At 45.3% G+C, this 12,948-nt stretch overlaps 1 protein-coding gene across 1 annotated transcript in view; it reads right to left on the minus strand.

The window, feature by feature from the left end:
* Positions 1 to 12,948, minus strand: part of MACF1 (microtubule actin crosslinking factor 1) — a 350,964-nt gene that overhangs the window by 20,827 nt on the left and 317,189 nt on the right. The window contains exons 76-87 of the mRNA XM_007453778.1: positions 11,265 to 11,420; positions 10,954 to 11,160; positions 10,696 to 10,815; positions 10,116 to 10,285; positions 8,718 to 8,877; positions 7,443 to 7,637; positions 6,985 to 7,113; positions 5,667 to 5,810; positions 5,012 to 5,200; positions 2,428 to 2,548; positions 1,709 to 1,872; positions 161 to 323 (exon numbers count right to left, since the gene is read on the minus strand). Coding sequence (XP_007453840.1) covers positions 161 to 323; positions 1,709 to 1,872; positions 2,428 to 2,548; positions 5,012 to 5,200; positions 5,667 to 5,810; positions 6,985 to 7,113; positions 7,443 to 7,637; positions 8,718 to 8,877; positions 10,116 to 10,285; positions 10,696 to 10,815; positions 10,954 to 11,160; positions 11,265 to 11,420 — 1,918 coding nt within the window. The remainder of the gene's footprint in view (positions 1 to 160; positions 324 to 1,708; positions 1,873 to 2,427; positions 2,549 to 5,011; positions 5,201 to 5,666; positions 5,811 to 6,984; positions 7,114 to 7,442; positions 7,638 to 8,717; positions 8,878 to 10,115; positions 10,286 to 10,695; positions 10,816 to 10,953; positions 11,161 to 11,264; positions 11,421 to 12,948) is intronic.

A 12,948-nucleotide genomic window follows, 5' to 3' on the forward strand; every position in this document is an offset into this window, starting at 1 on the left:
AAAAAAAAAAAAAAAAAAAAAAAAAAAAAAAAAGACCAATTTTAGTAAGCAGGTACATTACTTCTTCCCTAAGACTACAGCTTTAACTTGAGAAAGACTGTTTAGCCAGAATACAGCCTGCTTCTACAAACTAGGTGCAAGGAATTATGACTGGACTCACTGGATGCTAGAATGCCATCGATAAACTCCTGACGTGTTATCTTCCCATCCTGGTCCTTGTCAATTCGCCGGAAGAAATCCATCACCCGAGACTTTTTGTGATTCATCCAACGCATATACTTTTTCCTCCAAACATCAAAGTCAAAGTTGGCAAATTCCTTTAACTAGACAGAAATCAGAGGTGTCAACAAGACCTACTGTTTGGCCTTCAAACCTGCCCAGAGCATACGAAAACTTTCAGACATCCAGCAAAGCCATGCGGGCCTTTTGAGGGGGACCAACAATGATATCTGTGTATTGCATCTTTTGGGAACGCACACTCTGGCTCCTTCACTTAAAGCCATGATTATTTACACAAGCTGTGGTAAAATGGAGCAGCGAGAGAAACGGTAACTGAACAACCACCATGGAAAATACGGAGCACGCAGAACAAGAATGGGTGGAGCCAGCCTTGCTTTCCCTTGGCACTTTTTCAAAAGATCATCCCCTTAGATGTAAGAGAATGGATTCTATCCCAGAAAAGACGTCCTTAGCACTCCTCACTTATGTGATTTTGAAAGGAACTATAATCACACAGAGGCCTATGTTTTCGAGGCTCAGCCCCCCTCCCCACTGGCCTTCTGAGATAATTTGAGTTCCGGTTGGAAGCATGAAGAATCCAGTCCTGCACCCAAGCACATTTCTTTGGGATGGCAGCAGAGGGAGTGAACTGTCCTTCTGACTCCCATTTTAAATATTTGGCCCTGGTAGATGGCAGCAGGTCTATGCAGTGGGCAGAATGATGCTGGGCTACTTGGACTATGTCAGTGACACAGACTCAGAATGACTTAAACAGTGCAGCCGTTTTCCCCCTGGTCTTTCAAACTCCAAAGTTGGAAGGAATGGGGAAAAAAAAAGCCAAAACCAAATATGCTTAAAACTCAACCGGATCTACAGAAATAACAACAAAAAACACAGAACACTCACTTCTGGGCATAGCTGCTTTGATATGCACAAATAAAAAAATATAAAAGATATTAGAAATTTGTTTTAGAAACTAGGAAGTGAACTACTATATTTTTTAGATTGGTTAATGATACTTCAAAATAGATTAGCTTTTCATAATCTACTGAAGAAAAATACTGATAGAATGACAGGACGATAAAAAAATTACTCGTTTCAGAAATGGGTAGCTTATACCTACACAAAAGGCTCAGTAATGGTCATTTTTGTGAGAAGCTCCACACTTGGTGGTAACCTTGCAAAGTTATGCCCCTGATCCTCAACCAAGGCCAGGTGCTGAGGAGGGTCGCGTCACAGGCTGGACCCTCCTGGACTGGCTGGTTGCCTGCTTTCCACCACCAGTGCTACGTCCTATCTGTTGTTGGTTTTCTCACATGTGTCTGTCCTCCCAGGGGGCCTGGAGGACAGAGTCCTGGCCTATACTGCTCGGTTCCTCCTTCTGCATAAGTGGGTCAAGGCACACAGGTGATGTTCAGAGGGCCTCAGAAGGGCTGTGCTTTGATAAAAGTCACCTCCCTCCAGGGAAGGCTGCTTGGCGGGGCCTCACCTCCTCCAGCCTGTCCAAGGCGTCGTTCAGCTTCCGCTGCCGCTCCAGCGCCAAAAGCCACACCTGCTGCCAGCGGGCAGAGAGCTGGTTGATCCGTGGGTTTTTTGCTTCAGATTGTGAAAGGATTGGCATGGGAGGAGGTGTGGGCTGACTCAAAGACTTTCCTGAAAGGAAATATAATCATGAGATTAGAAAAGCTGGTTTAGTCAGTTCACAAAGAGAAACTGCCATCTGTATGATCCTAGAAGATCTTCATAATGATGTCTGGTCAGTAACTGAGAAAAGGAAGTCGGGACCTGGCTACACTTAGACATGGAAGCACACTGACTTCAAAACTACTGATGCTCTTCCCCAGTCAACAGGTACCTGTCTCATACCTTCAATCAATTCTGTCCTACGTTAGCAAACTGAGGAAATGTCAGTGGTTCTACAGGAGCAGATTTATTTTATGATGAAATTAGCGCAACAGTCAGCGCTGATGACCAAAACATGGAAAGGTCACTGCAAAAGAATCTGCTTCACCACTCCAAATTTCTACCAATTCAAAAACCTGGAGTCTAGTTATTGTTTGTCAGTGTAAGAAAAGTGAGTTTCAAAAAAGATTTTTGTTCAAATCCAATATGGTTTTTGAAAATGGAAAAGAAATTTCTGCTGGGCACTTGGGAAGCACTCATCAATGAGCAGGAAGGAAGCATCCTGCACAACAGGCTGCCACGTACTGCTGCCACCACGGGACTTCTCCATGAAAGGCGCATGGGCTGGCTCTATGATCTTCCTTTTGTACGTCTTGGTGACCCGGTCCACGTCAGGCTGTTTGCGAGTCATCTCCTCCATAAATGTCTGTTAAACACAAACAACAAGGAAAAGGGTTGAGAGTTTTCTTGGACTAAGATGGAATTAGGCAACTTCTTACTAACAAGGGCCAAGCCCGTGACAGATGGAGCAACTGCAAATGCCTTTGTACACGGCTGCACTCCTTTCAAGAAACATGACTGTGGCCTTGAGTGAGGCACTTCATCAGGTGCTGGAGACCTGAAGGAATAAGACATGGCTCTGACTTCCAGGAGCTCACAGCTGAGTGAGGAAACCAGGCAGTCAGAGCAATGAGTGGCACCCAGGGCTCCGAAAGAAGGCCTAGGACAGGCACCCACAGCCCGAGGTGGGGAGGAAGGCTGCCCGGAGGCTGGTGCCTGAGCTGTGTGCCGCGAGATGAAGAATGAGCCAAAGACTGGAGGCAGGGCAGTCCCACGTAAGCCTGACAGTGGAGCGAGGCAGAGCCCTGCTGATCACTGGCTGAGGATACAATCAGAGAAGAGGCAAGAGGGACGGCTGGAGAGGTAGGCAGGAGAAAGGTCCAGAAAGGCGTTGTGTCAGGCTAAGGGACTGGGGTTTTATTCTGAGAGCAATCTGTGTGTGTGTGGGTGGGGGGGGCCCGCGGGGGGGGGTTTACGGGTGAGTGGGCAACTGAAGTATTCCGATCTAGAGAAGAGACACAATCAGATCTGTTTTAAGAGTGATCATTCTGGCCTCAGTGTAGGAGGGAGGATGGAAAGTGGGGAGGCAGGCAAGTTGGGAAGCCATTGCAGTAATTGAGGCAAAACACAGTGAGGGCCTGAGCCAGGGCAGGAGAGAAGGAGCCAAGAAGTATTTTGAAAGTAGGACAGGTAAGACCTGATGACTGGCTAAACATAGGGGGTAAAGAAAAAGGAGTCACTCCTGTGTTGGGTGACTGGGTGGACAAGGAGAGAGGAGGCAGGTGTGGAAGGGAGGGGTGGGGTCAGGGCCAGGAAGCAGGGATGAAATGGAGTTCTAGAGCTGCCTCTAGCTTCCTGCATGCTGCAGACAAGCCAGGAGATGTGGAAGCCCTGGGTGTACAGGTGCTGGCTGAAGGTGTCAGGCCAGATACAACCTCAGGTATGAGAAGAGGGTCGAGAATGGAACTTCGGGGAACAATGTTAACAAGTGGATAGAGGAAGAGGAACCAGCTAAGAAGACGGAGAAGGAGTTGTCAGAGAGATGGGGGGACACAAGAAGGGGGAGCTTAAAGGCACAAGGAATGAGAGGTGATAACAGAAGGGAGAGGAACTGGCCCTGATGAAAGAAGGTAATCTCACTCAGGAGAGAAGGGGTCAATGTAGGTAAACTTGATGGGAAGTACAGGGAGTCCTCACTGGCCAGGCTAATTTACATACACTAAAAAGACCTTATGTCCACAGTATAACTAGGCAAGATCCATGCTTGCATTTGGTGTGAATTATCATGGTAAAAAAACCCACATTTGTCTCCTAGCTGAGCTTTCCTCTGCTCAGTTCAGTTTGATGTGTTGTCTGGCCCATCTCTGAGTTCATGCAAGATGTCTTTCTGAATCCAGGTGTAATGGGATAGGTCCCAAGTAATGGGACCTTGGCACAGAGGCATGTCAATAGAAACAGGATGCGGCAGGCAGATTTCTAAGCCAGGCCCCAAGACTCCTGACATACATGTCCTGTGTACTCTCCCCCTCAAGTGTGGGCAACACCTGTGGAAAGCGTGGGCAGCCACTCCCTGGATTATGGTTTTATAAAAATAATTAATTAATTAATTAATTAATTTTTGGCTGAGTAGGCTCTTTGTTGTGGTGCGCGGGCTTCTCACTGCGGTGGCTCCTCTAGTTGCAGAGCACGGGCTCTAAGCGTGCGGGCTTCAGTAGTTGTGGCTTGCGGGCTCCAGAGCGTAGGCTCAAGCAGCTGTGGCACACGGGTCTAGCTGCTCTGTAGCATGTGGGATCTTCCCGGACCAGGGCTCAAACCTGTGTTCCCTGCATCAGCAGGCGGATTCTCAACCACTGCACCACCAGGGAAGCCCTGGATTACGTTTTGTTATGTAAGATCTATCAGAGCAGGATGGAGGGTCTCCTGCTGGCTTTGAAGACAGACGCTGCCATACTGTGAGACTGCCGTGTGCCTAAGACCTGAGGGTGGCCTCCAGGAGCTGACAGCCAGTGAGAAAACGGAGACCTCCATCCTACACTGCAGTGAAATGAACGACACCAACAACCTGAAAGAGCCTGGGTGGGAACTGCAGTGTTGGCCAACACCTTGATTTCAGCCTGGTAAGATGTCCCCTGGTCCCCTAGATGGGGAACCAGCTACTTCAGGCCCAAAGCCCCACGCCACGGAAACTCTGAGACAGTAAGCGTGTTTTAAGCTGCTAAGTCTGCGGGAGTATGTTCAGCAGCAATTAAAACACGGATGCACAGGGTCAAGGAAACGGGCTCCATGAGCCATGTAGGAAACACACGACCACACGATGTGGTGAGGATACCTGATGCTCAGCGATAAGGGCTTTAACTCGGTCGATGTTCTGAGGGATTGGCTCCTGATCCCGTTGAATGAGGGTGGTCTCGGCCCACTGGATCCACGCCAGAAGTTCTTCCAAGAGCTCGGCATTGGCCACCAGTTCTGACAGGGCGGCTTCTAGGCGCTGCTGGTGCTGCTTGGCCCACGTCAGGACCTGTGGGGGAGGGAACCCGTCGGCTCTCAGCCAAGCACATCCCTCGTTTTCAAAGCCTTTTTTTGTGTGAGCTTAACAATGACTTTTAGGGGAAAGACCACCCAAGCAGTCAAGAGGCTTCACTCTTATTCTGGAGACAGAGCTGGAATAAGAAATCGGCTCCCCTGAAACCAAATGTGGCACGTGGTATTAGACACAGAACTTCTCAGGAAGGAGGGAAGAACACACCACGTGTCCACCAGGCGTCATCAAGGAACACATCACAACACCAGCACCATCCTTCCAGGTTTCTGCACATTATCAAGAAAACACTCACTACTAAAGTGCGAATAACTTGATTCTTGTTGAGATACTCACAGTGAGTGAAAGATTCCTTACGTGGGGGTGGGGAAGCTCTGGAGTATTTTACTGCTGTTCACCCATTTTATGGGGCACATGCGGTCTTCCTCTAAAACTAGGAACTCACCTCCTCAAAGCGAGCCCGCATGATGGTGATCCAGTGTTTGATGGTGGTGATGCAATCAGGATGGCAGACCACCAGGATGACTTCTCCCATGGCCACTGCTGTGTTAACATCCACGCGCTTTTCTTCCACTTTCTTCATGAATTCCTAAACAAACAAGATTTGAAATCAAAACCTTAAACCTAGTCTAGCAGCGCTGTTAGTTTACACTGGGAGGGGAAAACAACTTTAGTGTGTTTTTCGACTCTATGTTGACACAGAACTCTAAAAGCCTGTATTTAGGCATCTCTGTCATTTTCTTTCCAGTTCTCAGAGGTGGGGGGAAACAAGGGATTTCACAAAGATGACTTTCTCTGCACAGATGATAAGGACTAGAGAGACACAGGCATGACCCTTTTCCTGATCTCTCTCTCTTTTTATAAATTCCTGCTTGGATTCATTTCCATATGTGTAAATGGTGTTGTCTTGGACACATATAGTGACAGCTACAAAACAATACAACATTTTTGTTGTTGTTGTTGTTCAAGATGAGATAGGAAAAAGATTATGAATACTACTAGAACGGAAGGCAATTGAATGACCATAGCTTTTCTCCTGGACTCAGAGACCAAGTGTCCTTCCTAACAACCAGAGAGGAAGCTCCTGAAGACACACGTCTGGGAGTTCCACCAGCTCCCAGCCCTGTCTTCCCATCAGAATGACCCCAGTGCCTCAACCCCCTCTTCCCAAACTTCATATATGCACATTACATTACAAATTTCAAAGGCAAATAATCTGCTTTGTTGCCAAAACTACAACATTTAAAAAATACCTACAGCACAATGCAATGACAAAACCATGATTAAAATCTCTCGGTGGGAAACACCAAAATTAAAAAAGGAAACATTTCCCACCTTGTTAGCACAGTCACACTGAAGCCCCAGACACTGTATTATATTCTGCAGCTTGATGAGCAGTTCTAGGGGCACAGATCATGGCCTGGAGCTGGTAACGTTAGGAAAGTCACACAAGGCGTGTGCAGGTGGGGCATAAAGGTAGAGCAGCCCGTGTTTTCCTCTATATTAACACCAGCTGTCTGACTTGTTTACAACCAGCATGTGCTACTTTTGTAAGAATGAGTGGATGAGTGGTCTTTAAGGGGTCACAAAACCCACCAATCGTTTCCCTCTCGTTCCTGAGAATGAGTAAGCTGGGCCCATTCTGGCTTTGCTCCTTTTCACATGAGGTCTAACGTTCCTAAGCAAAAACTGCTTTCCATTGGTGGCGTGGCCGCCCTCCCCATGTGGGTGGCATGGGTCCCTGCACCCGGGGGATGGATTACCTTATGAGTGTCGATGAGAGACCGCAGGGCCTCTGTGTCATCAGGAAGTGCCCCCCGAAAACGCAGTGTCTGCTCGGCTTCAGAAAGCCACTCCAACAGCATGTGAATTGTGTCCCGAAACTCTTCTGCCTGAAATAACCAAGCACAAGAGACTGAACCTCTCTCTGCAGCCAAGGTCCTGGACATGGTATGCCAGGGAACGGTCTGGCCTGAACTCAATGGAGCACCACAGGCACTTGAAGGCTCTATCAAAGCCCCACAAAGGTCATCTTTCATCTGTGCAACTTGAAAAACCAACTAAATTCATTATTCCTCTTATATGGATGCGGGTTAAAATCTTGTTGAACATTTAGAATATCAATTTTTGACTTTGTGTTCCTTACAAGACTGGCTGAAACCAATCCTGATAAAGAGGCTAAACTGACTCTGCTCAGGCCCACCCCCAGGCGCTGTCTGACCTGCTTCAAGGCCTGCTCAAGCCGGCTCTGTTTGCAGACAGAGAGTTTACACACGGTGTCCCAGCGAGTGCTCAGTTCCTGGAGCTGCCCTTTCACCCAAGTGGTGTCATCTCGACTGTTCTCAATCAGCTCCCGGCCTGATCGCTTTAGGACCTGAACGGTTCCCGTTCGCTTTCCCAGTTCCTTCTGGAAAACCTGGAAAAGAAAACAGGAGAATTAGTTTGTCTTACAAATGTCTTGAATTCAAGAAGTAAAACCACAGAGAAAGTAGTCATTTCCTTCAATTCTCCTTGGTAGGTTCCAATTGTGTGTCTTTTATGAACAGACAGAGGTGGGACCACAAGTAACAAAGAACCACCACAGGATGTGGCTCTGATTGTGAGAGGCGTGACTTTGGGTAAGCTACTTAACTGGAGTCCCAGTCTCATCTGTGAAACAGGAATTATGCTGTACTAGCATCTCCAGAATTGTGGGAGTTTTATTTTTTTAATTAATTTTTATAGTTGATTTACAATGTTGTGTTACCTTCTGCTGTACAGCAAAGTGAATCAGTTATACATATACATATATCCACTCTTTTTTAGATTTTTTCCCCCATATAGGTCACTACAGGGTATTGAGTAGAGTTCCCTGTGCTATTCTGTAGGTTCTTATTAGATATCTATTTTATATATAGTGGTGTGTACATGTTAATTCCAATCTCCCAATTTATCTCTCCCTCCCCCCTTCCCCCCTGGTAAGAGCCCACCTGCCACGCAAATGAGAATCTGGTGTAACTTCAAGGTAAAGCTCAACGCTTCGTGCTGAAGCAGGAGGACAGTATGTAGTTCAACGTACAGGTGTAGGTTACACTAAATGCTGGTGTGCACGAGCTGGCCTGTCAGGTTCAGAAGTAGTTTAAAAAGCACTCATTTTCATTTTAAGAATCAGTGGAAATGGATATCTTGAGGGTCTCCTGAATTTAAATCCATTTTGACTCAACTGAGAGACATAAACAGGAAACTGGCGGGGGGGGTGGCCCTCAATGTGAAGTTTACACACTGGCAAATCTGAATCAAACCAACTTTGGTAAATTCCTTGTGGCTGATGCAGAATCCCTGTAACAGTTTGTTTAAACACACAGAGTAGGGACCTGCCTCTCTGACAAGCAGAGACACAGGCTCTTTCAGACTTTCCTTCTAGGGGAGCCGTAGAAGGGTACCATGAGCTGAAGGCACACACAGGTGCAGGACCCAACGGCTTTGCCCTCCACGCAGCCCAGATCTCGCCCCTCACCTTGTGGGCATCCATGAGGTTCATGACGAGGTCCAGGTCCCCGTGCACAGGCTGGTCCTCAGCCAGCTGCGGCTCTACCTTGTACAACCAGTCCACCAAGGCCTGCAGAGCGTCCATGAACTGGCCCGAAAACAGCAGGGCCTCCTCCAACTTGTGCTGCCTGAGAAAAGCACACAAACTTCACTGGTTTTAGTGGTTCTTTTATGAATGGCTCACAATTCTGACCACTGAACAGGAATACTGCTTGAACTTTATCTAGAGAGGGACTGCTGTGTTAGAACAGTTAGAAATACTGTAAAAAGTGACTAAGAGATGTTTAGACATTTTAAATTAAACCACTCTCTAAAATGGATTAAGCATAGTGCAGGAGACCGGTGTAGATGCCCTTCTGGCATTTTAGAGTCTAACTACTATGCACATGGTATGCTATGCACACCCTACAACCCAAGGTCTTTTTATTCACATTACACCACTCCAGTAGAGGGTGGTGGTTCTATTAATGATTTGGAGCCAGGAGTTCAACTCCTAACTCTCCACCAGTTGTGAGACTCTGGCTGTCTCTATGAACCTCAGTCACTTCATCTGAAAAATTGGGAGTACAAATAATACAGAGGTATCATAATGCTTATATAGCATAGCTGGTACAAGTGGATAAAAGTACAACTTTTGGGCTTCCCTGGTGGCGCAGTGGTTGGGAGTCCGCCTGCTGATGCAGGGGACGCGGGTTCGTGCCCCGGTCTGAGAAGATCCCACATGCCGCGGAGCGGCTGGGCCCGTGAGCCATGGCCACTGAGCCTGCGCGTCTGGAGCCTGTGCTCCGCAACGGGAGAGGCCACAACAGTGAGAGGCCCGTGTACCGCGAAAAAAAAAAAAAAAAGTACAACTTTTAGAACCAAATCTCAGCTCTGCTGCTTAGTAGCTGAGTGAGCATGGGGGAGTTAAGAAACCTCTTTGTGACCATTTCCTCATCTGTAAAACGGGAAGAACAGTACCCACACCTCAGTGGTTGTTGTGAGGGTTAATGAGCCTCAAGATGGTTAAATGAGATACTACGTCGGAGGCTTTGTACAGCGTCTGACACAAGAGACACTCAGTGAGACAGCTACTGGTATTACAAATTTGTGATTTACATGTATTTAGAGTTACAGATCTTCTTTTACTGTTGCCTGATTTTATAGGCTTCTCTCTGTAATACAGTAAGGTTCAAGTTTAAAATATGATAATTTTAATATATTTGATTCAAATTATTTCATAACTGTCACTGAATTAATTGGAGATAGCAAGATGCTACTGTTACTGATACATTAGCTTTATTACCATTTTCTAGAATCCTGTCACTGTCTCCTGGTTACTTTGGGGATAACACACAGATCCACGAAAGGGACATTTCACACTCACCTCTCCACAGACTTGCCACAAACAGTATCCCATTTGTCTCTGACTTCTCCCAGTAAGTTGTCAAGTTTCTGAGTGTCATCAGGAAGCAAAGTCTTTTCTTTCAGTGCTCTGCCTGTTCTAATTGTGGTATCATACACAGGCTGTTTGCCACCAAGAGTTTTCTGGAACTCCTGTTCTCAGAAAGGAAAAAAAAAAAAAAAACACGCCAAAAGTCAGATGACATCGAGTTTTCAGGTGGGTAACAAGGAATAGTATGAATGTCACTACTTCTTGAACTAAAATTAACAACAGATTACCCTGAAGAAATTTATAAGGTTTTGTCTGTGCCACATACAGCAGTGCATGACGATTTCTAAAAGCCCACAGTTTTGGCTGGTTACTCCCACAGTCACTTTGTTTGAACTCTTATTTAAATGAGCAATTGTCATGGTTAGACACTGTCCAGATACAAAATGGCTCTACGATCTTGGCTGTTTAACATTAACCGATTAGTTTTCTTTTGACTAGTTCTGTGTTTTTATCAAGCTACAATCACCAGTGAACACCAAGCTTAGGACCTAAGAGCAATGAACTGCTGTACCTTATGCTTTGAGAGCTGAAGTTTAATTTTGTCTGGGTCATTGGATATCTCCAGTTCTGAGTCCAGGTGACTCTCTGCATCTTCTAGCCAGTCAATCAGTTTTTTCCAAGCTTCATGGAACTAAAATTATGTAAGAAATACGTTATAACAGGAATGAATATGCACACTACACAGCACTTTTATGTGAACCAATGCAGAGACTCAAAACATGCAGCCCAAGGTTGTTCAGTAAATTAGTATCTTTCTTTTATAACTTACTTGTTTTGCCCGCTTTCTGGCATCATCCAGCAATCGTCCTCTTTCAATAGATCGCTGGACAACCTTCTCCCATCGAGACTGGACGCTAACCAGCAAATTTTTGATCAGAACAACGTCCTGTTTCTGGCTAAGGAACTTTAACTGATTCCCGGTTTGATCCAGCTCAATGATCTGGTCTCGATGAGCATTTACTTCATTAGCAAACACCTGAGGGGAAAATATTGCTCTTTTTAAACCGGAGATAAGATCAAGGAGCATCACTTTCAATTGGCACTTTCAAAAGGAAGGCAGCATCGTAATGCCATTGTTACCTTGTGCTCCTCTATCTGGGAAAGGACGGTGTTTAGAATCAGGCTGGGAGGAGAAGCGATGTTTAAACTCTGCTCTGCTAGAGTGAGCCAGTTGATAAATTCTTGCAAGGAATTCTGGAATTCTGTTGCCAGGTTGAGGGCCTCTTCCAGCTTTGACTAAATTTTAAGTAACACACACACACACACACAGAGAAAAGTGCCAAATTCAAGAATTATAGTTTTAAGGACAAAGGCATGAATTGTACACCAAAGGAAATGACTTCTAAGAAGGAAGCCTCATTGAATCAACCTCCAAACATGCCCTGTTTGCAAAGAAGGGGACATTTTAGTGCTAGTGTTTGAAACTGAAACAACTGTGCTTAGAAAAGGAAAGAGCACAGTTTGCAGCTAAGTTGCTTTCTCTGCCATTCCCTACTTCCTGAGACATTAAAGAACAGGAATAAAGGCATTCAAGCCATTCAATAAATGTAAGTGAACAGACCCTTTAGTGGGGACAGCTGCAGGATCTGCAACCTACTTTGGGCAAAGTCTCAGTTTCCTTTAATGTCCTTTTTGTGGCATAAAACAACTAAATGAAAAGCACTTGACTGTGAAAATGACGGTCACTGCAGTACTCTCTATTTGAATATGTTTTCAGAAAATCTGGCCCTTGAAAATGTCCGAATCTGAAACTTATGCTTATGCTACAGCAACAAAGGTAATAAAAGCCAGAACATTTCAAACAAAAATGTGACAATTTACATAGATGTAAATTTTTAGTCATTTTGATCTAAATCAGAATGACAAAAAAGAGTGGCTCATTTAGGGTGTGCGCTACTCTCCACAAGTATATCCCAGTTCCATAGTCTACAAGCTCCATCCTCAGAGACCTCTACCCGAACATCTGGGTGACGGCCTCTGCCCCTGGCCCGTCTACTAGGCAGGCAAAGTAGAATTATGACAGGTTGTTAAAAATGAATATATGCAAAATATTCACTGAAAGAAAACCCAGAAGTACACTAAAAATGTTCATTGCTGTTAAATGGGTTGTGTATTCTTTCTACTTTCCTCTTGGTGTTTTCAGGTTACTTCTGTAACCTAAAAAACACTGATGAGTGTTATAAAATGCATAGACCCAGTCTAAACAAGTTCAGTGGACAAAGGAAATCTACCTCAAATCTATCATAGAAATGCTTAGCAATAAATATATTGCAAGTTCCTAGATGGCAGGAAATCTTTCCACATCATTTTATCTATATAGTCTTCAACAGGGCTTAAATAATTTTAGTGATCCTGGAATGTAATGTTCTTACAAAATCAGAAATAACTATCATTGACAGCTAGCCTTTGCTTGATCAATTCACCAACTAAAGTTGACCCCTTAACAACATGGGTTTAGGGGTGTTGATCCTCCGAGAAGCTGGAAATCCGTGTGTAACTTTAAAGTCTGCCCTCCACATCCACGGTTCTGATTCCAGAGAGTCAACCAACTAGGGATCATGTAGTACTGTAGATATACTTAGTGAAGAAAAAAAATCCTGCATACACGTGGACTTGCGCAGTTCAAACCCATGTTGTTCAAGGGTCAAAACTATATTCCTTGAGGCAACTTGTTCCATTGTGGCAAAACTCTCTAGAAACTACTTGATTTTGAGCCAGAATCTACCTTGGTTTCTTTAATTAGTCTTAGTTCTACATTCAGCAG

Source organism: Lipotes vexillifer, unplaced genomic scaffold (assembly GCF_000442215.2).
Source record: "Lipotes vexillifer unplaced genomic scaffold, Lipotes_vexillifer_v1.1 scaffold213, whole genome shotgun sequence".
NCBI classification, from domain to species: domain Eukaryota; kingdom Metazoa; phylum Chordata; class Mammalia; order Artiodactyla; family Lipotidae; genus Lipotes; species Lipotes vexillifer.